General features: G+C 46.4%; 6 protein-coding genes across 6 annotated transcripts; 1 reads left to right on the top strand and 5 right to left on the bottom strand.

Annotated features, from left to right (window-relative positions):
- Positions 1-523: 523 nt before the first annotated feature.
- LAJ45_00071 (uncharacterized protein) lies at positions 524-1259 on the bottom strand (the record flags this gene model as incomplete). Its single annotated transcript, XM_046109673.1, has 8 exons — positions 524-530; positions 586-627; positions 693-761; positions 845-852; positions 905-932; positions 992-1006; positions 1079-1114; positions 1180-1259. 8 exons carry the CDS (start codon positions 1257-1259, stop codon positions 524-526), a joined length of 285 nt encoding a protein of 94 aa, XP_045976366.1.
- Positions 1260-1392: 133 nt separating this feature from the next.
- LAJ45_00070 (uncharacterized protein) lies at positions 1393-3809 on the top strand (the record flags this gene model as incomplete). Its single annotated transcript, XM_046109672.1, has 1 exon — positions 1719-3809. One exon carries the CDS (start codon positions 1719-1721, stop codon positions 3807-3809), a length of 2091 nt encoding a protein of 696 aa, XP_045976365.1.
- A 2130-nt stretch (positions 3810-5939) lies between these two features.
- On the bottom strand, positions 5940-7663 carry LAJ45_00069 (uncharacterized protein; the record flags this gene model as incomplete). The annotated part of the gene is made up of 2 exons (XM_046109671.1): positions 5940-6606; positions 6663-7663. 2 exons carry the CDS (start codon positions 7661-7663, stop codon positions 5940-5942), a joined length of 1668 nt encoding a protein of 555 aa, XP_045976364.1.
- A 23-nt stretch (positions 7664-7686) lies between these two features.
- LAJ45_00068 (uncharacterized protein) lies at positions 7687-8445 on the bottom strand (the record flags this gene model as incomplete). Its single annotated transcript, XM_046109670.1, has 4 exons — positions 7687-7808; positions 8047-8103; positions 8182-8290; positions 8437-8445. The coding sequence occupies 4 exons, from the start codon at positions 8443-8445 to the stop codon at positions 7687-7689; spliced, it is 297 nt and encodes a 98-aa protein (XP_045976363.1).
- An 8078-nt stretch (positions 8446-16523) lies between these two features.
- Positions 16524-18581, bottom strand: LAJ45_00067 (uncharacterized protein; the record flags this gene model as incomplete). Its single annotated transcript, XM_046109669.1, has 4 exons — positions 16524-17595; positions 17658-17867; positions 17939-18100; positions 18157-18581. 4 exons carry the CDS (start codon positions 18579-18581, stop codon positions 16524-16526), a joined length of 1869 nt encoding a protein of 622 aa, XP_045976362.1.
- A 3850-nt stretch (positions 18582-22431) lies between these two features.
- On the bottom strand, positions 22432-24413 carry LAJ45_00066 (uncharacterized protein; the record flags this gene model as incomplete). Its single annotated transcript, XM_046109668.1, has 3 exons — positions 22432-22597; positions 22689-23488; positions 23562-24413. The coding sequence occupies 3 exons, from the start codon at positions 24411-24413 to the stop codon at positions 22432-22434; spliced, it is 1818 nt and encodes a 605-aa protein (XP_045976361.1).
- Positions 24414-24777: the final 364 nt, after the last annotated feature.

Genomic DNA, 24777 nt, shown 5'->3' with positions numbered 1-24777 from the left:
CAAAACTAAATGGTGAGATAGTGACGATAAGGTGGAGATAAAGAATAAAGTAAGGGGAAATATTTGAACTGATATTTAGGCGAACGTGATTTAGCGATGTACCTATACTACATGCGCATGTAATGTGGGGCCGCTCGTGCACACACACATGCATAGAACCCGAAAAACGTAAGAGTATAGACATGTATCACTTATATCCCTTCTATTCTACACTTCATACAAGGGTTTGGATTTGTGCACCCCAATATATGCGTGGAACACATGGGCATTACTGGATCTAAGGAGTTTGTGTGGGGGGACAGAAGCCAGGCCTGAGAGAGAGGTTCATTTATGTGCATTTATCCACAGCGATTTCTATAAGTTCACCATTACTTAACATTTGATTCTGGATTACGCGAAACATCTATTCACGAGTTAACGGGCACCTAAAGTCCCTTACCTATAACTGCATGTACATGTACATATACTTAATGTACATACACGTATGTACGCGCCAGTATTTGTAAGACATTCCAGAAGATCTCTAATGTCTATACCTCCAATTGATATTCATGCTTTTGTTGTTTGTGAATTAAGGTGAAATACCTCATAGATCTACAAGTATATGTATGATGTACATATGTCCTTCTTAGATGCTGCATTAATTCAAGCCTAAAGTACATAAAAACAAAGCGTAGAGTTCTCATACATACATGTAGATGTAAGTCGTGCCATGCTTACATACATGTACATATGTCCGCCTGACCTTTTCTGTTGACTTTCTAAGAGAGTTATGAGAATTAGAAACTATACGTAAGTACATGTACATGTATGTACAATTGATGTATGACCATGATGTATTCACTTTCTCAGCTACATGTACCCCTAAATATAGTGATACGGTAGCATTGGACAGCAAATATACACCAAAGTGTATGATCGTGAAGGGCACCCTATCATATCATAAAAATAAGCCTGAATTCGTGGTGGCGATTTCTGTTTGAGAAGTTACATAGAATTTATACAACTTCAACTGCTGTGACTTCCTACTGATGCTGGGGCGGTGTAGGAGCTGCAGCATAAACTAGTAAAGATAAACGAAAAAATAGTATGGTAGGGCTGCCGAAGGAAGCCTCTGTCATAGATAACCGTCAGCCCGCAACTCTTGCTCCTATCCGTTATTTCATCTCGTGCTGCTACTTCTCGATCACTAAGACCCATTCACCATCCACCATCCACCATCCGCCATCCACCATCCACCGTCCACTTTCATCAACCATCCATCACCATCCACCATCTATCATAATCTGGTTTCATTCCAACATCTTTGGTGTATTCACCATTAGAGACTGGCTATCAACCTAATCTTCTCTTAGTATCTCTTACCAATTCTGCATCAAATAAGTCTACAAGATGCCGCTCTGGTATCATCCCCCACCTGTCCTTGTCGAGGAGGGAGGACCTTCTGTGTAAGTTATCCATCATTGTCTGATTTTCCGGATTTAACTGATGGGATTTCTATTGATAGTCATGGAGGACCTGTCAATCCACCTTTGTACTACCACCCTCCTCCAATCTGTATTGATCCCTCCGAGGACGCTGTTATCCCACCAAATGGACCCATTGGGTCCACGCCTCCTCCTGTTCCTGCTTTTCATGGAACATTTCCTTCTCAAGGCCCAGGTATCTTAACCGGGACATCTTCTAGTGGTGGTTCAGCTTTCCCAATAATTCCCGGAATGTATCCTGTGCCTTTTCAGGGGGATATGTCTAGCTATACCGGATTTAAATCTGCCGAAGAATCCAAACCCGGGATGGTACCACAACCTGTTCCAAGGGTTGGCACTCCAGGCAGCCTCAGCACAAGTCCGCGCCGATTCAGAGAACGAGTCTACTACTATGATGATGAAGCCAATGAAGTCCACGTTTCCGACCCGGAAACATCTTCCAGGCATCACACAAATCTTGAACAGTTGAATGCTCCAGCTCACGCAAATCCACCTCAGGACAATTCACCTCACGGTAGTCAATCCCAACAATATAAAGCATACTACATCGACGAAAATACTGGCAAAAGAATCACCATTTCGCCGAACATACCTCGAGCAAAGCATAGATCTCGTCGCCTTGAACTCACCAGGGAAGGCAGCGGAGAGTTTGAAGTCAAGCTTTGGCATGAGGGAGGTGATCACACATGCAAGAAGAAAGTTCGAGTTGTTAGTGGACCGGGTGGTGTTGATGATGTTGATATTGACCTCAGCGACTGCCGGATTTGTCAGGGTCAAGAACCTCATGAGCCCTCCACAAGCACCAAGGAGGATGAGCAGCAGAAAAAACGGCTAGAGGAACAGAAATTGAAAGATAAGATCCGTCAGGAGGAATATGCAAAGATAAAGGCCGATGAAAAACTAAAACTTGAAATTCGCAGGGAATTGCAACTTGAAGATGCACAACGCCAGGAATCAGCGCGGTTACAAAAGCTCGAAGCCGAAAAGCGGGCCAATGAGAAGGAAGCCGAGCGTCGGGTAGCTGCAGAGGCCGAGAAAGAGCGGATCAAAAATCTCCTTGAAACCGAATTGAAGAAACGTAATGAGGTTCACCTAGCTGAGCTTGAAGCTGAGAAGGAGCGTCGTCTTCAAATGGAACGTATCCTAAGAGAGGAAGTCAAACAACACCAACTTGCTGTAGAGATGCAAAGGGTGAGAAACGATCAGTTAGTCAAGATCGAGGAAGAGCGAAGAAGGGAGCAAGAAGATAAAACCAGGGAGGAGGCTAAACAACGAGAGATTCTCATTCAAGCCGAACAGGAAAAGATACGCCGCGAGATTTCCGCTGAGTTTGAAAAGAGGGAACGAATCCGGCTCGCAGAAGTTGAGGCGGAAAAGAAGAAAATTGAGGCGGAGGCACGAAAACTCCAAGAGGAAACCAAGAATTTACAATTATCAATGGAGATTGAAAGGGAAAGACTCGCTAATCTAGCAAAACTTGCGGCCGAAGAGAAGAGAAAAATTGAGCAACAAAAGGAGGTCGCAGAAATTGCCCGTCAATCTAGACTCGATCTGCTCGATCAGGAGCGCCGTCACATGATCGAAGAGATTAATAGAAACAAGTCAGAGCAGGATCGGATTCGGGCGGAGGAGTGGGAGAAGATTCGGGCGGAGGAGATAAAGCGAATGAGAGAAGAAATTAGGAAAGAACTCAGCGAGCAGGAGGCTCGAAGAACCGCAGATGAACAAGTCAAAATTGAAACCCTTAGACTCCATCAACTCGAATCGGATCGTAACAAGTTAAATGAGCAGATTCGCATTCAGCTGGAAGCTAGTAAGGAGGAGGTCAAAAAACAAGTTCGCAACGAACTCGAAAAAGAGGAGGAGATGAGATCCATACGTCTTCAGGCTGAATACGCCGCTTTGAAGGCAAGAGCGGAGGCCGAAGCTCGCTCCAAAGAACAAGCTCAGCTACGCTCTCTTGCCGAAGCGCAGGAAAAGAAGCGGATTGAGGACAAAATTGCTCATGAGGAGGGTATAAAGCGACATCAGCGTGAGCAATCTGAAGCGGCAATGAGAAAACATGCTCAGGCTCAGGCAATGGCACTAGAACAGGAGCGACTCAAAAAATTATACGAAGCGGAAGCTGCGAAAGCAGCCACCATGACCGCAGCAGCCGCTGAGGAGAATGAGATGAGAAGAATCATTAGAGCGGAGATTAAGGAGGATATGAGGAAGTCACGTGGGCAGAATGAGGCACAGACAGAGGGGGTTTTAGGAATGACGAGCAGGTTGCTGACGCACAGGAACAGGGTGCAGGTGCGTTGGGATACGGAGGATTAAGAAAGGACAGGATCTGTCCGGCTACCCAACTAGAAGAGTTTACTTACGGCGGGCAACAGTTACAGAAATCAATCACCATGTTACACCCTATTTTTTGGTTTGGAAAATGGGGTTACATTATCACTACGCATACGGAGGTATAACTACATGAGTACTAGATAATAGATAATGGAAATAGATTGCGCTGAACAAAAGTCTCCTCTTCTATGAACCTGAGGTTACACAAGTGCGTTTCTTGATGGTTAAATCAATTAATAGCAGGTTTTATACTCATGAAATGTCACTCGACTAACTTAACTATCACTGTGACAAACGTTTATGTAATAGAGTAAAAGCAAAAGTTAACGTGTATTATTAACTTGTTAGTGAGGTGTACAAGAGATCAACCTTCATTAGAGAGTAATGGCGCTAATTGCGCACTGCTCTAAATCCGAACCATAGATGTACCTACTCCACATATAGCACATACATCTGGCGCTGCTGTCATCTTTGATTACCTGCGCGCTTGTCTCGGACTATCATTTCATCTCCATTCCCAGTTCTACTTCGGGCCTATAGATACATTGGCGGCGCACACCTTTCAACGCACCCGCAAACTCCGCCGGGGGGGGGGGGGGGGTTTCCCTCGACACCTGCGATCTAAATCCTTCTTTTTCTCCTTCATCCTGGTATGAATAGCCGAAAAAATGGTACGGAACTCGCCATCTAGAGTTTACCTCTAACCCCTCGCTTTTTGCACACTTCTTAATTGACCTGCCTTAGCCCGATCCAGATACAAATAGCTAGATCTGTACTCTGCATCTCAACCGCAACCGCTCGTCATAAGTCTCATCTCGTGGCCAGGAAAGAAACAGTGCTGTTTGTTTGGGTGCATTTCTCATGCACATGTGTAGAGTAGTTCACCCAAATAAATGCACTGTTTCATAGTCCCGTCTAGTGCAGCTGCAGCTGTGATGGGCCTGAGATGGGATCGATGCTTATTCGTATACATTGGATGCACTATCATTAATGCCAATACTAATAAATCTGGTCCATCACAACTCCATGTGCCCCCATGTTTGAAACAACGTGTTGTTTCGTAGCACTAGACCACATGCAGATGCAGGGCACGGAAGGGCATCCAGTGAGTGATACCCCAAGATGCACATTCACAGTCCTCCACCCAACCCCGTCCTGATAAAATATGTTTGGGCGGCGGAGAGAAAGATCATCACCAAAGGGCACTTTGCCCTTTCCTTAACGTACCAGGGGGAAAGAGAAACCAAAATCAAAAAGCTAGTGAGGCGTATCGCGAAGTAACCTGCAGGAGCCGTAACCACGCCCGAGGAGTGCACAGCCATCTTGTTGTCCATCTGTCTGCCTTGCAACCTGGGGCCGGCCGTACAAGAGGATGGAGATGGATGTCAGGATAGCAGGAGTAGCAGGCTCTCATTACATGTAAACTTACATCCATGCTGGCTAGTTGGCTATCCGTTGGCTTCCTGGCTTCGTGCCTCCTCTTTTGCACTGCATATATCAGATCAGATCAGATCAAGATAATTGACCAAGATCCCCCATAGCCAGGATCAATGCTTCTGGTTCTAATAGCAGCCACGCAATGTGGCATGAAAAGGTACAGCCAGGACAGCGTACACCTCCCAGCTAGTAGTCTCATGATCAGTGTAGGTACAGTTATCTAGACATTTATTTTAATCATTAAATCGTGTACAACATTCGCCTCCTATAGCCAATGAAACCATCGTGAACTCTATCTCTTCTGTCGTGGTGTATAAATAAGATAAAAAGAAAACAACTATAAAAATGAACAATATGTAAAAAAAAAAAAAAAAATGAAAAGAAAAAGACGCCATTCCATATAAACTCACTCCGATTCCCTCAAATAGCCTTACCCTTATTTTTTTTCTTTTTCATCCCGACCATTTTCAGTATATAACACGTATCAACAAGTGTTCGAGGAAGTCAGTAAATAAAATAAAGAAAACAAAATAAAATCATTTCCCACCCAAAGTCCGTTATGCTGAAATTCATGATCAAAACAAAAAACGTAAAGAAAGAAATAGCAAAAAAGCAGAAAACCAAGAAAAAACTCCAGCGCCTCAAATGTGATTTTTCATGAAAATAAACCTGACTCTAATCCTCATACTCACCCTCTGCATCCTCGTTGTCGTCGTAACCCTCATTCCCAAGATCAATAGTGGATGGTCCATATTGGCTATTTCTCCTCCTCTCTTCTCCCTCAATCGAATCTTTTCCATGACACAGAAGCTTATAACCCCCTTCCTCGGTCTTCTCAACAATCTTCTCTTCAAGGGCCCATTGGATGAGGCCCTTGTCCATCACCCATGTCTTAGTATCGATATCCTTGTAGTTATTCTTCTCGTAATGCTTTCCCACATGTTCCATTCTTGCATCCCAGCTACCGGGTCCTGAGAATTCCTCGTCACAGTATCCGCATATGCTCCTCTCGGGAGGAGCACGACGTTCCTTGCGGCAACGGTCCTGAATCTGAGGAATCTCATGTCCGAGCCAACGTTTATTAATCTCGGATGCGTTCTTAGGGCTGTTGGTGTCCTTGGGCCCGTGCATGCGTTTAAGGTGTTGTCCAAATAGGTCTTTTCTATTGAAGTATGCCTTACGATCTGCACAATTGGGGTAGTCGCAGCGCCAGTAGTGGAGCTGTAGGTGCTGTGAGAAGACGTGGCGCTTCCACTCATTCTTTGACCCGAATGTTTGCTCGCAGTTTGCAAAGTGGAATGTACAGAGGAAGGGTCTGGTGTGCTTGGTTTGCATGTGTTTCCTATATATCATTGTCAGCGGGTCTATCAAATGGGAAGGATAGTAGGATTTAATTACCGGAAGTCAGAATTGTGCCTAAATGACTTGCCTGGATGTTCTGGGCAGAACTGTCGCTCCTTGGTCTTCTTTCCCGCACCTCTTCCTTTGTGGTTCTTCCCATTTGCGTTAGTGGTTGCGTCAGGATGAGGCTTCATCAACTCTGCCCGAGCCTTATTCGATAGTTGTGAGTTTGTAGAACCACTTCTTGATCGACGGCGCTCCCGCCTCGCTTCTAGCACTGCCACCGTACGTGGAGAAGAGGCTTGAGGCGAGACTTTGGAAGTTGGTGAAGAACAGGACATATCCATTGGACCAGGGATGTAATCTTGGTACATATCCCAGGAACTAGCGCTTCCATGATCACTATGCTCGTGTCCGTTGACATATATTCCTGGTATGCTATTGCTATGTGGTCTTCGGATCAAGTCTTCTCTATCATCATTTTCGTCTTCTACCGGGCTTATCTGTATATTCTTCAAGCTGACAAACGAAGCATCTTGGCTGAGACGGTGGTGGCCAAGTGGAGAAGAATTGTTGATATCCGTATTAGATTCGACCGAGTAATCAGAGTGCCTTCTCCAGGGGTCGTTGGCATTTATCCCTGGCGAAGAAGGTGATGTACAGCCTCCGGAATCCCTGCGCGAATAGCTCGATTGGTCGTCGTAGCTGACTCCTTGAAAGCGTTGTTCATCTATGGATCCAGTGCTACTAGGGGAAAACGGATATTCATATCTAGAGCTGCCTGCCGACGGAGCGTAGTCATCGTAGATTGATCTCTGCCCCCAGCTTGTTGCGATGGAAAGGTGTGAGGTATGGGGAGTAACGTATCCAGCGGTATTATTGATGCCCACTAAGGGCCTGGGGGGGTTGTTGTCGGTCATGAACCGTGCAAGTGGTGAGGTTATATCTGTGGATGTATCCTGAGGGAGCCTTAACTCGGCTAACTCTTGAACTCTTTCCTCAAGTCCTGTGGGGGCCGGGTGATTGAAATCCCAAGTACCAAATTTATCCTCACTCATGTGGACAGGCGGGAAAGCTCTATTTAGAAGTAATTGATCAGGCTGATAAATATCATGATCGCCCTCAGTTGAGTGGAGTAGGCTTTCCATGGAAGGCTGGCCAAGATTATCTCCCATTGTTGACGGAGGTTTTCCGAACTTAATACTATAGTGCAAGCATGTCAGACTTAGGTTCTCTTAAGAGTTTTTGATATCGAACTTGTCGCCCTACAAGAGAACTTGCACTTCTTCTGTAGCTGCAGGGTAGAAACCCAGCCCGATTGAATCTGCCTTGGTGCAACAGGAATATGTAGAGCATTGCTCGTGAAGATTGAAGAGAAAGACGGGACGGGCAAAGCTTGTTCGGAAAGAAGTCCTGGAACCAATATAACATATTTACAAACCTTTTAAATGTTTTTCAGGGCAGTGATATCTTTGCCTATGGTTGATGAACGGACAACCTAGATGATGGTAGAGATGTCAGAATAGCCATTGGATGTATGGAAATAACCAGATAAACATGGTGGAAATTGACTAACCGAATTGCCTGAGGCTTGATATATGTGCGTATGATGTTGATACACTGTATGCTCCACAAGGCTTGTTTCCGAGTAGGTTTATCTTGGAAATATAGAGGCGGTGCGGGAGCTTGTTATATAAACTTGACAATTCTGCAAAAAGTAGAACTTAGGTGCAGAATAGGAATATAGAGAATCTCGAATATATTTTGGGCTGTGTAGATGGTTGGTCGAGAGGGGGGGACAAGGCAGCTTTGTACCGTCTTTAGCTCAAACCACTTGCATTATAATGCCTTCCTTAATTGACGCGAAGTTGGGCGCGCGCTCTGGTTCGCATAGTTATCGAACACTGCCCCAAACTAAGCGGGGGGGAGGGTGATTCTGAAGAGCCTCAATTTTTTTTAATTGAATGTTACGTCTATCGCCGTTTCTTAGCTATGTTTTTTTTCTGCCCACAGTTGCAAGGGTGTGAAGCCAGGAATTGTGGTTGGCTAAGATTCTGCATTGGTGCGCAGAGAGTATTTCGCACCATTCTCTCACATATCTACCTGCAGGTCGGAAACGATGCGCACGAACCAAACTCTCTGGAGAAGAGTATGCATGTACGTATGGTACATGCATACATATTATCAACAGATTGAATATTTCTTCAACGATGGATGTCTTTCCTTTCATAGCACTGACATATCTGAGCCGTGAGAGATTGGCTCAGTATAGATGTAGTATCAAGCTATGGAAGATCCCCGATATCTGAAGACTCTCTTGCACCCTGGTAACTGCAGACATGTAGTATCGAAAAGCCAGTCATAGGTCTCTCCCGTTACGGGCGAAACCTGTCCATTCCGGGTGGCTGCTGCGAGTTGTGAACAGGTGAGAGTCGAAGAGGTTTCTCCTTTCGAATAGTGCATAGAGTAGAGAGCACCTTGAGTACTCAGGCTCAGGCTCAGGCACACACCACCACCACCACCACCAGGCACACACCACTCTGTCTGTGACTAGGCAACAGCGGCGCGGCAAGAGGTACGTACTTGAATACATACCCGAGTACATGTCAGTACATGTATGTAAGTAAGTAGGGATCTCACTAACCTATTCAGTCATGTTCTATAGAAGAATTGCAGTAGTGAACAATAGAGTAGGATAGCAATATTTGGTTAGCTGTTTATTTCATCTGTGTGGTGTTTCTACATCTTCCTTTTCCCCACTGTAACACATCGGGCCGATAGTCGATAATCATAGGACCGCTAGGTGTACCTACATCCTTCTGTAACACGAGGGATCCGGCGGCTACGTCGAAAGCACATGTATGTAGGTACATACTCTACATGTACTTCTGTAAGCTGTTTACTCTCCGCCATGCTTCATCTGCAGAGCCTCATGATCAGCCTTTCGCCCAACAGACGGACTCGGCACCCCTGTCTCGGCTTTCTTCGCCCTGGGCGTCCGTCCCGGGATTTCGTGTAACTGTGACACCACAATGTGTACTACATCCCGCCAAAGCAATGCCTACTCGTGTGGTAGCACCCACTCCAATACCTATCACTTTTCTCAATTCATCCACAAACTCACAATTTCTTCTACTGTGATTGGCTGTGAGTCCCTTCAATTATAATCTTGGTCGATAGGTCGGCTTAATAAGCCTGCGCACGATACCTAGCCCCTCATTACCAAAGTCGGGAATCCTACTGTAAATACCTACGTATCACAGCACTTACAACTGCCGTACCTTACTGGTCCAAAAGGGGATCAAAAGTAGGTGGGAACACCTTGCGCCTCTAGGGCTACAGCATTCTAGAATAGAGCAGCACAGCAGTAAACTTATGGAATTAGCCTTATCTGCGGACAACTATGTAACTGCAATCCAATTGTCAATATATGCAAATATTGACGGATAGATAACACAGCCGGAACACATACACATTGTTGATCGTTTAGCTCTCGTACTCAAAAGCCCTTCTTGTTGACGGACGGAGGCCGAGAGGCATGTCATGTTGGCAAAAGAGGCTGAGTCGAAGGGGAGGATGGAGAACGCCCGTCTCGTCTAGGACAATGCAGTCTCGGGCGCTAGCTCCTCAAGCCTGGGGCTGAACCAATCAGATGCTTCTTAGGCCTGGTTCAAATTTTCAAGTCGAGATGAAACAACAGCATAACACACCGGCGACTCCCGGGAAAGCAACAGGAAGACGTTAGATTTACATGAGCTGCTTTAATCTTTAATCTAGCGACTACATACATACATGACTGAATACCCAAGCCGGTCCAGTTGTCAATCTGTTTCGGAAATTAATTAATTCAATAACTAAGATATGCATTTCATCAGGTACAGATAGGTACAAGTTCCAATCGATGTCCTTGGAAGTTCTCATACCGCATACATTCAACATGGAGTCACCCCCAGACCCAGTTGAGCCTCGAAGTGGGGAAGTCAAGAGTAATAGCTGGCCTGTTCAAGTATGCATAAACCCTCTATTTTGCAGAGCAACCGCCGCACAACCATTCTAGAAGCCGCCAATCAAGGTAACCAGCCATGATAGTCGAAAAGAAGATTTGATGATTAGTTTTGACATTAGTATTTTGTTTTTGTCGTGCGGGAGGGGGTTAGAATTGCATGGTTCTGAATCTGGGGCGGTATTTCCATGTCTGGTTGGCTTCGAGCCGGCCCGACGTGATCTTGAGAAGTTTTGTGCGCACCTGCAATGGACAACAAACTACTTGTGCGCACCACGAGCTCGAGCCAAACAATTGGTATTAATTACGAGGCACACAAACCGGGTTCTGGATCTATAGAGTAAGTTTGCTGTGCATGATTCCGAATTGAGAACTATGGCACTGTTCAGGATCCGTTGATTAATTGAGGCTCTTTAGGGCGAACCATTTGCACTGACCTAGCTGTGGGGAACATGAGATGGGTGCAGAAACATGAATCATTCGGTCGGTTAGAAGCTCGATTAGTCTCACAATGGCTTTCTTAGAATGTTAACATGGATCACAATCTCGAGAGATGTTAAGCATGATCCATCACTCGAGAGGCGACACTTCCTGACTCAAATAATAAGACCGGCTGGCAACGGATGCATTTTCTCCCACACTTTTAGGAACATCGTGTTCATGAGATAACATGCGGTCATTCCCGCTCTATAATAATTCACAAATTGGAGAGTGATCCTACCATTCTCTTACTAAATTTTCTTGAGGACAGCCCTACTAACTACATATGATGCAGAGAAGCAAAAGGGGAGAATTACATATTGCGATGGTATTGGCACCTACAAAACCCCCACTCATACAATGCCAGTCCGCCTTATTTTTTGATACCCTGCGCAATTGTATCTCACATGGATAAAATCTAGCTCTCATTGCAGCAGAATCACTGCATGTGAAGTTGTGTGTGCAGGAAGAGGTGGCATATGCGCAAATTTTTGTTGGTTCAAAACTGTGGATATACGTGTTCTTGAATTGGAATGCAAGAGCTAGAGGCACGAGGAAAGGAACGATCTATCAGACGCATGTCATGATTCTATGGTATGGTGTCCTACTCTTTGTCGTTTACCTTTGACATTTTCGATGGCATTCAAATATCGCACTAGTACTGCATGTGTCTATATGGCGCGCATGTACCTACATGATATTTAGTTAAAACCCCCGCCAAATTGCAAAAAAGCGCTTTAATTGGCCACAAAGCGGTTGATTTTTTTTCAGAGGCAGTTTTGTTGCAAAGGTGCAATTGATAGATGAACCGAATTAGCTTCTAATATTCACGATTTTCAGCTATGGGGGGTAGTGATTGGTTTTTATATTACCGGGGGCTAGAAGCTCGAGCGTAACCTAATTTGGAAAAAATCTCCCTTATCAAATCTGTTGTCAAAACGGAACCCACGGCCCTACTAATGCTTGTGTGATGCTTTTATCCCGCTCAATTCTAGGATACCAACTCTGGCCCAAGAGTTTTCTAATCGAGTACGAATCAATTTTATCATGGAATTGAGCAGAGTATACAATTCCTAATATAAAGTAAGAAAACTCTTTTTATGTCGTTATACAACGCTAGAAGTTATGAAGGATATGAAAACCAAGTACCTTAGTTTCTCAAAACAAAAGGGGCTTGGCGGAGCAGCAGATGGACCTTGCATCCCGCCCATTGCGGTGAGGGCAGATATGAAACAGGGTTAGGGTTACGAGTAGCACCCTTAGTAAAAATGTGCGCAATATACAGGAAATGTGGGTCCACACGAATTGAAAACGTTTTCAAATCCAGGGTTGTGCGTAGTGTATATTCTCTCTAGATCGGAGTATCTGGTTATTAATGGCATCGATCCTGGGACGCACCTAAGTAAGTCGTCGATAATTCCCTGTCATATATATTGTATTGGAGTACTGTAGGGAGTAGTAGCGCTTCAACTTTTGAAGCTCTCAGAAGGAATAAAAAGTTGTGGAGATCATTGTCAGGCACCACATCATCTGGCATGAAACTTATGTAGTATGCTGGAAGTAAGTGATCTTTGCATGAGCGTCACAGAAAAAAGCCCTCGATCGTAAATAATCAAGATCTTGACATTAGTATACCCGAAGGGTTGGAACAGTCCCAGGAAACTTCTGTGGCAAATACTATGAAGCTTAGATCTGCACCAGGCCATCGCTGTATATAAGTCGCAGTCAGATTATAACGCCAATTAAATTAGAACTTGTAAATTAAGATGGGCCGGCGTTGAATGCGGAGGGGCCGAAACGGGGGAGCGTGGTTATGGAGAAGTCAGAGGCACAGCTGAAAGCACTGAGAGCTCAAGGGAGGAGTTGAGAAGGAAAGAGGATTACATGCATCCCTTAGCTGCAGTCATTAGCGTTGATCGGGTTAGGGTTTTTACATCTCTTGGCGTCGACTCCCAGAACCGACCCCGGCTGAGCCAAAAAGTGATAATGACCATCTAAGAGAGATATCGAGTCTCTTTGGAAATTCGATCAGCCTTTACCAAGCAGTAGCTTGTAAAAATAACCACGCCGACAATCACACACACCGCCAAATGGATCGTATTGCCAGGTTACAAAAACAACTGCGCACCCCAGATATACATACCAACAGTATCATTTTCACACAACACGATCCTCAATCCTCTTCCTTCAAACAAAGTCCAAAATTCCAATTCCATAACTCTCTAGTCCCATGGATGTACTATAGTCTTCTCCATATATATCTATTGTGTTTGCTAAAAGCCTGATGGTCGTTGGTTGTCGTTGGGTGCGTATGTAGTTGTTTTCGCAACTCGATAATAGATACTTAGGGTCCATGAAATGCAAATCTTTTATCGAGACGGGATCTAAAGTGTGGTCCACGAGGACGAGCGTCCTTGTGTCCTTGCCTCGAGGACAGGTCCTCGATGATACGCAAGGACAGTGGTCCAAAAGGACAAGGAACCTCGAGGACAATATCTGACCTCGCCTCGAGGACTTCCAAGGACAATTCTTGGCTATAATACACACTTAATATGCCCTAATCGGATGAGGTCATGAATAAAGTATACCTTCATTTTGAGAAATATCACCTTTTTAGTTTCCCGGGTCATGCTTTATCGTCCTCGAGGTACCTCGAGGACAGACAAGGACAGAGGTCAACGAGGACGAGGCACCTCGAGGACACCCCCAAACCTTGCCTCGAGCGTCCTCATGGACCACACTAGGGATCTAGATTTGGATATCTGGCAAATAGCGGACCCTTATACGTCATGCGTATGTATCTAGAGGACACGTTAGCTAGATAAAATGTACATGTATCTACATCACAGGTCCTCCTACTCATAATTACATGTAATCTACTATACTGCCTGTGACTACTAGGGATCTGATCCCCAATCAACATTGCTGGTACATGATGCTCTTTGTAAATCTTCTCTTCTTCCTCTCTTTCCCCCCTAAAATCTTAGGTTTGTCTCTGGCTCAACCTAGGCGTTTCAAATACGGCGAAGGGATAATAACGATCTTTTGCGTATCTCGCAAAGCCTCGTGAGGGTGTTTATAAGCAGCATACAGAACTTCGAAGACTAACCTGGATTTAGAGATTATCATCGAGAGAACGGCGATGGGAGGACGGAAAATTCGTAGTATGCTTGTGGATTCATTTCATTATGAGCTGGTATATAGGGCGTATGCATACATTCCCGTACCACTAAATGTGTGTGCTCCCAGGGATCGATCTGGGAGTAAACGGTGTTTATTGATGATGAGAGAGGTAGGTTGATATGCCGAATTTGTCGTCGCGCTATATTCACTCAAGATTGATCATGGTGATAGAATCAGCCTTCAGTGAACTTCTGAAGGCACACCCCCGCCCTTTGAAAAGGGTGGTTATTTATTATACCTTGGGCCACTGTTGTAAGTAGGTTCGATCTAAGAGCCATTAACCTCTGCAAAGATGTATAATTATGCTTACAGATATTTCCAGGCTAGAAAGTAAATGACAACTAAGCCATCTTAGTGAGTCTTCTCGAACTATACATGTACATTGAAACCTCTCACCCCCATCCCCGCTAAAACAGGTTCTATACAGGCTACAACTACAAGACCCACATTTCTCAATTCATGTACATCTGAAAGATTATTTCAACTACATATCTACATCAGTAATCAGCAGCCACGCGAGCCCCCCCCCCCCCCCCCCCCGCATCAATCAAAATCTATCTCTTTTGCTCGCCCCACCACGTAGTCTCTTGTCTTCACCTGGCCCACCGGCTTTACTACTGGTGTATCCCACTTCCCCACCTGAGCTAGTACCTACGAATCCAAGTTTTTCCGCCATTCCTCAGCCTCCGGAGAACGGTGCATCTATTCCCGGAAACGATTGTCCCCGGAATTGGCGGAAATACTGAAGTAATGCTCGCCTTTACAGACATCCTGGCATGCACGCAATAGTCCACCACGGTCGACGGATTGTGTGGTAATATGTGAAGGCTTGGCGAGCCTGCCCCACGGCGATCTACTCGCCCGAACTTACGGATGCAACGCAGGGGTTTCTTTATTGAGACTGTAGTATGTTGATGCACCCAGGCGTTTTGAGGCGTGTTGAAGTATTTTACTAACACTAAAATTAGCATACAAGAACCATTGACATATCCGCTCCAATTCTCTCGCGCTAGGACAGATCGCCAAGACCCCACGAGTGATTTCGTATGAATGGTTGCACAAACAATCACTCGCAATCACCGGTTGTCACTCGTCTTCCGGTAACCGGCGCTAGTTTAGCTCAAAGTGTGTTTCATGATGCACATTTAGCTTAGGATTTACATTTTTTTTCATCACCTCCTACACCCAAAATTCTTAGTTATCGCAACAAGACTATTGTAAATAAGTGGGACGATGTAGTTGCCTAGACTACCGATAACTACCTACAAGTACCGACTTCCGCTAATTCCTAGGAGCACACTATACCAGAACCCCGCGATCATCGTCGTCGCAACTTCACGAACTAAGAACACTACTGGTGTAACTGTAGCTACAGTGACGTAAGGTATAATCCGTCGCTTCTAGGTGAAATCCAGGAATATGGCTTGTATTTATGGGGCAACAAAGAAAAGGGAAAAAATAACCTCATCTTCTAGAGGGGGCCAGGATGAACTGTATTGATACAATCGAATTCTCCACCCCCGATCACTTTACGAGTTTAGGTTCCACGAGGAGGGCTATTCTAAAACCTATAAGCGGCTACTACCTGGAGAAAGAGTAGAAGGAATATTCCGGAGAGAAGTGCAGAATTAGTGAGTCATGTCAAATTCACATGTTTTCTCTGTTCTGTATCGCCCCATAAATAAATTTAGTTCCCAACCTATCCGTGTCTAAATTTCATAAAACTGAAACTGGGTAGTGGGTAGTACACTCATGTACAGCCGCATTCGAAAAGTACTGGCACCCTACTATATTGAGTCGTTCATGAATTGTGGCCCACCAACAACCATGGCACTCGCGCATACTCAACTTATTGATAGGTATGACCGCAATAGAGACATTGCAGCTCTCTCTGGCAATTGTCTCGAATATGAGAATTGAAAAGCAGAAAGGACTGCCTCGTGAGTTTGGCTCGGAGGTGCCAATACTTTTCAAATGCGGCTGTACACCTCACCCGCCGGGTACCTACGACTTGATCAGCGCTCCTACGTCAGGGCGGCAGTATACCTTCCTTCAGTCCCGTATTCATGGACAATAGATTTTCCCTCACTGATACTATTTTTATACCCTAAAGCTCTGTATCCTCGGTCACTTTGCATTCATTCCTAATGAATCCAGATCTAGGCAGGTATATTCCTATCATATCGCGAATTCCAAACGCTTTGCATTTCTTATATATACATTTACATCATAAACATATCTCCGCTTAAGGTCTAAGCCCGGATATCTTGAACCGACAACTTCACAACCTCCTCAGGCCTCAAGTACCCCAACCCCACCTGTAGATGGGCTGTACCATCAGCGCTCAGCTCAACCTCACCCACAGGGCCCCACTTCGCCTCAATCTTCTCCGCAATCTCCCTCAGCCCAAACTTGACCATGGCATACTCCAGTGCCCTCTGCGCCGAGTCCAGCGAGCCAACAATCCACGCGTGGTGTCCGCTGCTGGCCTCGCCGACAAAGTGTAACCTACTGTCCGCAGTCGGACGAGTGAGGAAGGGGTATAGGCTCTCGAACTGACCGGGCCCGAACAGCGCGAAGGCACCGGAGGTGTACGGATCGTGGTACCAGTCAAAGGCGTGGTGTGTCTGGTACTGCTCGCAAAGAAACTCGTACGTGATGCCGCTGGCGGCGTGGAGTCGGGCGAGGTCGCGGAGGATCAAGTTGATCAGCGTACCCTCCCCTGTTGGTGAGTCCTGGCTGATGAGACTGGCAATGCGCTGTGCGTCCTGCGCCCAGGTGTAGGATGCAAGCAGCACTGTGGGTGCTGAGTGGTCATCTTCGAGGTTGTAGGAGGGGTAGACGCAAGTTCGGAGCGGGAGGTCGCTGGAGGCGGCGCCGCCCTGAGTGATACCACACCTCGTGATCCACCAGGCGGTTTTGAAGCGGATGCCGACTTTGCAGCTGGCGTCATAATGCAGGGCGCGGATGGCGTCCTTTTGCGCTGGGTGAAGTTCGGCACCGGTCAGGTCGATCCGCGCGGCGCAGGCGAGGGTCGTGGTGTTGAAGACGGTGTCGTATTCACGGGTTTCAGTCTTCCCAAGCGGACTGACCATGTCGACGAGCATTTTATTCTTGTCGTTGTTGCCAAAGCAGTCGCGCTCGAGGGCGATACGGGTCACGGAGGTGTACATTTCGGGCTGGGTTTGGATCTTCTTGAGTAAGGCCTCGGTCACCTTTTTGGTGCCGCCTTCGATGCAGAACCAGTCGACATCATCGTCAAACTCAAAGTCGAGGGAGTCAATGACTGTTTCGGAGAAAGCTTGATCAAAAAGACCGCTTGACCTAGAATTGTGGACATGATTATTAGTGTGTGAGGCGGGCACAACTAGTGGTGGTGGACATACGTCTGGCCCGTCTCTAACCATTGAATTGTATGGAAGTCCAGGCCTGTTTGACCAGCGTACTCGAATACAGTTCGGAGATACTCTCGGGTGGAGTACTTGTCTGCTTCTTCTTTGAGCTTTTTGAAACCAGCTTCAAAATCAACCTTCATCGGGCCTTTGTATGGCTCTAGTGCCTGGCGCATAACTTCAGTGACTCCATCTCGTACTGCCCTATCATCAAATATTAGTGACTGTTTTATGAAAACATAGCTCTATATAGGCACAATGATATGAATACTCACTGATCCATCACCACACCCCCACTCTCTGAACTAATCTTGTAATGATCAAAATCTTCATCAGACCCTGGGCCCAAGATATCGTTGTACATTGCAGGGTTCCCGGTCCCACTCAAGTAGTAAGGTATAAGTGGAACTTCAAGTTCCTCGAAAAGCCGGAATGTTCTAGTTTGCGAAATTAGTAAGATTGTATCTCAACAGGTTGTGTATTTGCGGCTCACCTATCCATCAATGGGATTTTTGGATACCGCATCGCCCCGATGTCATAGTAGTCATGCGGTGCATCCGAGAAGGTTTTGGTGTACATTCGCCCACCGGCCCTACCTGATGCCTCTATGAGATCATATTGAATTCCGAGCTCGGTGAGGCATTGGGCAAGAAAAAGTCCGGCAACACCGGCTCCGACAATGCAGAATTTGAGAGATTTCGGATCGGTAGGAGTTAGAGACCTTGGAGTTTTGTCATGGGGGAGGTGGTGAATGTCGGATAGAGTATCATCGCGGCCATCTCCAAGAATGGGCATGCTACGTCCAGGTGAACCAATCTGTCTACGCTTGGTGAGCTCCTTAAAAATCGTCTCACGGACGAGCTGGCGAGAGTATTTGGCTCTCCAGCTAATTTGGGGGGTTTTGGTAGAGGGCGTCATGATGGGTTGAGATGTCAATGAGAATGTGCAATTGAAGTATTGTTCAAATGTGCAATTGAGGTATCATTGAACGACTTTTTCGGCCCTTTATATAGAAAATCTTAAAATCTTATTAAAGTCAGAATTAAGAGATTTTATCCATAGATCTAGATGCGATATCCGCGTGGAGCTGATCATGATCGCCATGGGTTGAAGCATAATGCGAGATATTTTAGCTTTCAGCTGAAGATATTAGAAGTTCGAGATGATTATACCGGTTTGAGGAGCAGAAGGCGCCTGTATCACCATCGCCAGTCGGAAAGAAGAATGGCTGCATTGTAGATCACTCGACTAAGACCGGGGCACTAAACCTGTTTCGGATGCCAATAGTAATGATTAGTAACCAGAAAGATGGGGATCACCAGTCGTGAGACAAGTCGAGAAGAGAGTGGAGAAGAGGAGGAGGAGGAGGAGGAGGAGCAGGAGGAGGAGAGATGAGCCGATGAGATTGGAATTAATAGCCACTCTCTCTGGTTTCGTTGTCAAATTTCAATTTTGTAGAAGCCATTTGCAATTTTCAATTAACACGCTTCACTAATAAAAATTATGAGCACCCCAGTACGCGTATCACCAAAGTTGATCAATTGATACGTAGCATCATGAAACATGCGCATGTGTCCCAATCAAGTAGCAATTCCGAATACCGATTCTTCCACAGGCCATGCAAAGCAGATCCGCCTAGGGAAACAACTTCAGCTCGAAAAGAATGTTTCCTTGGTGCGGGGAAGGGGGTGGAGATCTCCGGACAATCGCCAACACCCAACGTTACACCGCTCGACACTAGCTAAGTCATTGTACCCAGCTGCATATAAGCTTGACTCGCTATCCCTGGAAGAGAGCACAAGGCTTACGCATATCACTACCAGCTAGCTAGTTGTGCATCTTGATTAAACCCGATAACTTAAAATTCCCAACCTGAGCACTCTACACGAGGATGATGATGGTGGTGCTGATTGTGTTGTTGGTATTTGTTTCAAATTAGTGAAGCGCGTGGTTTCTCTTCCCCGCATCGACAGCGCCTCGCAGCTACAGCTATCCCGCAATCATCCCGCATTGCATGCGTGAGACTGGAGCTCACCCCCATCTCGCCGCTTCATCGAATAAAAGATTTTCGAGTGTGGGTAGAGTCTATAATTGGATTCTTGGAGCCTGTCGTAGTCGAGTGACAGCCCATGAGTTGAAACAAACGCATTCTTCGAAACCCTAACCCATCTCTGACCTTTAATACCAAGACCGTGTCGTTCTATCTGGTTTCCCCCGCCGCTGAGTACTTCGTGCGGCCACCAAAAACAAATTTAGTGAAGCACATGTACTTGTAGACACGTATACGTAGTCGATATAAACAGAACGCATACCGAACCTTTATTCATATACTTTGTGTGTATGTGCGGTTCAGAACGAACACGTACTATGAACTTAGGGACACCTCACAATATTTACATGTACATGTATGCTATTCCGTCTACTTATAAATCCATGTACTTACATCTCCCTCTTCTACCCCCCCCCCCCCCCCCAAATCTCATCAAGCATTGCTGGTCTAGACGACTCAGGCCCCACACCGGAATTCGAAACCAGCTCTTTGAATTCATCGATTCTTCTACCGGGCTATTGGAAGATGGATTCTTCTATCGAGAAACCAGACATCTACACCTTCTTGGAGAATTTTGTAACGCTGGAGCAAGTTATTGTCTTGATGATGATATATCGTGTCCTCAGAGTGGTGAGTAATATCGGTCGATGATTCAAACATATACTTTAGCTAACAACGAATAAGGTACAAAGCCCCCATAAGTTTCCACCCTCTGCAGGGCCGGGCATGAGGAACTCTTAAGGATTCTACAACATCTACTATCAACCGCAGAGCAGCGGAAGTGTATTAACGACCGACTCAATGATGCCCAAGCAATCAGTCGGGGTAAGAATTCCTGCCTATCCCGTTGTTATATCAACTTTTGGACTATTCCCATGATTCCCAAAACCATCAATTGATGTCCCTGTCCCCACTATGCCTTCTTTCCGCTGATAACATAAAGTCTTCGAACTTGTCCAATTTTATGTGTTGGTTTTCTGGTACTCTCTCATAGAAAATGCACTAGGAAACCGGCAGATGTTATATGTCAGTTTATATCCGCCTTCTATTCCCATTTCCCCCTTACTAACAATGTTTCAGCTAGAATTCACTGCTTTTCCGCCCGTTTACTCGGTCCATTCAGAGGAAAACCGCCAAGAGTCTCGTTTGATTGGGTTTTCGGGTTAGTTTGTCTTCAACAACTCCTCCTAATAACAATAACATAGCTAAGGGGATCTATCAAACAAAGTCTAAGCTGGCAGCCACGATGACCCAACAAATATATATCACATCGATGGAGCAAGAACGTTTCTCAATCTCATCAATGGATTTACTCCTGACAAAACGAAAGTTTATAGCTGGCCCCCAAAACTCGATAAACCCATGATTGCAAAGAGTGATTTTGTGTTCATGGAGGTGCCACCCTCCCACAAATCATCTCTGCTGTTCTCGGGGTCCAAAACGTGATTTCCTTCAAACCAACGTCGGCAATTTGCTTACATTCTTGTGGGGTGGGTGTACTGAGATTTATTGATATCGGAATCCTCTTTATATAGGTTCTTGTAGGGCGGATGTACTGAAAACTACCATCACTTACTTTCCTGGGAGTTTTGGGCCACCGCTGGCTTCTTCCTCTGGCGGGACAGGCGTATCCTCCCTCGAGGGCGACATAACTTTTGACAGGATTCTGTCTTTATCACCCCTGATGTCATCAACGAACCGCCCACGCCTGACATAACGTTCGACGTGACCTCTATCTACGACGTGGAACATCTCCCGTAGTTGGCGGGCAGAACGCCTTTCATCGAGATGTCAATGAGGGGGATGGTATTTGTGTATGTCTTGCTGAGTGATATAAGTCTCCACGATTTTGTGTTGAAGCTAATTTTGTATGAGGATAGTTACTAAATAGAACTATAACGGTATATGATAAAACAGAGTGACAATGCAAACTATAAAATACACTAGGGGTATTCACTTCTTCAAATATGTGCTCTTATAGGCATGTGCTTATATGGACCGCTTAAAATAATCAGCAGTCGCGTGTTCTGAGGGGTGTGGGGGGAGAAAATAAGCAGCACCAACCTACAATATACCGTCAAAATTGGCCTCCAGTAACGATTTTGGCATATATATGCCTTATTCTGTGTAGAAGCATTAAATTTACATTATTATTATCAAAAGTTTCAAGCCTTTACACCAGATCTCCCCTATTCATCAAATAAGGCTTGAAAATCAGAGTTTTACTAGTATATCAAGTATCTATATTTTAGTTTAGTCTCCACTTCTGACTTTAGAATTCCTCTTTTAGATTGTAACTGCTTCTGGCGGTATAATCGAAGCATGGCTAGAAACGATAAAGTTTAATCAATCGGGAGGTGGAATCGAGTGATATATCATGACCGCTCTTAATTATTTGAACTTACTACAACAAAGCCGGCTCATAACGCTTCTACTTGCCATTTATACCTGAATCAATCGGGCAGAAACAGTTTATGACCCATGAGATCCCACCAACCCGGCCATACAAACCCATTTACCATCCAAATAGCAAAGCCCTACCAGCACCATCTCCGCTTCCTCCCCCACTTCACAAGCACCCCATAAAGCAATCACCAACAACATCTAAATCACCCGAACAAACAACTAGTCCTTCGTTCAAGATAGAAATTCATTCTACGGTATCTCACTAACTATGCCCATGAAAAAGAAAGAAAGAAAACCCCAGCCCAGCACAACCTAGTAGAGCCTCTTTGTAACCTTAATCAAGATATGCCCATTGGAGCGGTCCCCCTGGTTATTGAACAGGCTCAAGAACCTGTATCCCTCCTGCAGTCGGTCCAGCCTAATGCACGCCCACGCCGCCAAGTCGTCGCGGCCGAACTCCTCGTCATGAACCTTGAATCTGTTTTTTCAGTTAGCTATCTATCTATGCCCGTCACTAGAGGATGATTTTTCTTTCCGCGTGGGAAGAAGAAGAAGAGTGGGATGCTTACCTGACAAATCCAAGCTTATCAACCACATTCCTCACGTTTGAAAACACGACCTTCTCGCCGCCCCACGAACACGACGTGCCCCTCTTCGCCTTCGTCTTCCCCTTCGGGCCCGACGCCTCCTCGACGTGGAGCTCCACCTTCACATACGGCTTGAAGCCCTTCTCCGTATCGTCATCCTCGGGCATCGGCAGCTCCGCCGCCGCTAAAAACTCGATTGTGAGATCCAGCGTCTTCTTCACGGGCCCCTCGACATCGCCGGGTCTGTAGCCCTTGGGCTTGAGCACGTAGCCGCCCTCGCCGGCAAACATGCCCTCGTTGAGCATCATGCCCTGGTCGCACTTCTGCCAGTTGAGTGCCACGAGCTGGCAGCCGCGGCGCCAGAAGGTGGTGGGGTCGCCGTTGGAGGAGGAGAAGCGCAGGCCGAAGGGGTAGACGCGCATGAGGTATTCCTTGTTGTGGAGGAAGATGTGGTCGGCGTGCTGCTGGTGGAGGGTGGCGAAGACCTTTTCGGAGAAGGAGTAGCAGTGGTTGGGGATTTGGGAGGTGCTGTGCAGGAAGGGGTTGGGCTCCTTGGAGGGGAAGTGGTGTGCGGAGCAGTAGATGCCGAGCTCGGAGAGGGTGCGGGTGACTTTGGTCTTGGGTGGTTTGGCTTTGTTGGCTTTTCGGGCGATTTCCTCGAGTTCTGATTCGGAGGAAGAGGAGGAGGAGGAGCGGCGGGTAGGGGCGCGGCGTACTTGACGGGGGATGGAGTCGGTTCTGGTTCTGGGAAGTGCTGGCGGGGGCGGGGGGAGATATTTTGCCTAGATATCATCATCAGTTAGCTGGGAACTGTACCTCTATCCAGAGCGTTTGTCATATAAAACAAGAACACACCTTAACCAGAATCTTCCTGCGCAGCTCCATAGGACTTGGCATGCGCGTCACCTCCTCCGGCTTGATTCCCTGCACCAACATATCCCTCCATTCTTCCTTCATGATCTTCACCATCTTCTCCTGCTGCTCTGGCCCCGCATGACACTCCAACGAGATGATGACCGGGCCCTCCCCCGCACCACCCTCCCAACAGGTTCCTTCCCCTGAAAACGAGTACTTTGCAACCGCCTTACAGACATCGCGGAACGAGATCTCCTTGGTGAGCGTATATCCATGAAACACCTCTGGCTCGCCATCATCGCCATCCCACACATCAATCTCGATGCAGCGGCACCCACGCCTCAGAACTGACTTGTACCCGTCCGTCGTCGACGTGCCATACAGCTGGTGGCCGGTAAGATAAGTGTTGTGCGACGAGCTGATAAAGTACGCACTCAACGGCTGGTTCCAATCCTTCGTCTTTGGGTCCGGCAGCGCAAGCGCGTTGTTCGTCGGCGCTGAAAAGTACGCCACAAACTCGTCAAACGTGATGTTCGAGTTGTCCGCTAGCAACTTCTCAGCGGACGCTGTCTGCGAGGGGTGGAAGATGTGGGAGACGAAGCCGGCAAAGCCTGTTTGGTTGTTGCCGGGGTCGTTTCCGGAGCGGTCATCGTAGAGTTTGACTTTTTGGGTGTTTGTGAGGAAGGCTTTGAAGTTGGCCACGGGGAGGGTGTCGGTTTTTGTGAGGGTGCCAAAGATCTTGCGGAGCTCGGCCAGGAAGATGGGGGATTTGATGCGGATGGGACTGGAGGAGGCGCCTAGGCTTCCTACACCACCGCCGGCGCCTGATGATGATGTTGTGAGATCGGCCATTTCTTTTTATCTTCCCGAAGAGTGATGCAATTGTAGTGCTGGAAGATGTAGAGATGGCGGAGTAGATGATAATATGGAAGGGATGGATGTAAGCGGGGTACCAGTCAAGACTTTATATCAGGGATACTTTCGAGATAGTTGCTGGGCACACACAGCTCGCTCAGCTGTGATGCGCAGTGTTGTTATGCTGTGCCGTGCTGTCTGTGCTGTCTGTCGGGGGTTCGCTGGTAAAGAATTAACCAGAGACCACAGCATCCACCATCGTATCTCTCTCTCTCTCTTTCTAAGTTAAACCTGCGCATGCCGTAGTTGTGTGTATCATGTACTGGCACCCCTTTTCCACAATCTGCCTGTCTATCTCTGC

This window comes from Morchella importuna (genome assembly GCF_003444635.1).
Source record: "Morchella importuna strain M04M26 chromosome Unknown Morimp01GS001, whole genome shotgun sequence".
Lineage (NCBI taxonomy): Eukaryota > Fungi > Ascomycota > Pezizomycetes > Pezizales > Morchellaceae > Morchella > Morchella importuna.
This window is presented reverse-complemented; position numbering and strand designations above follow the sequence as displayed.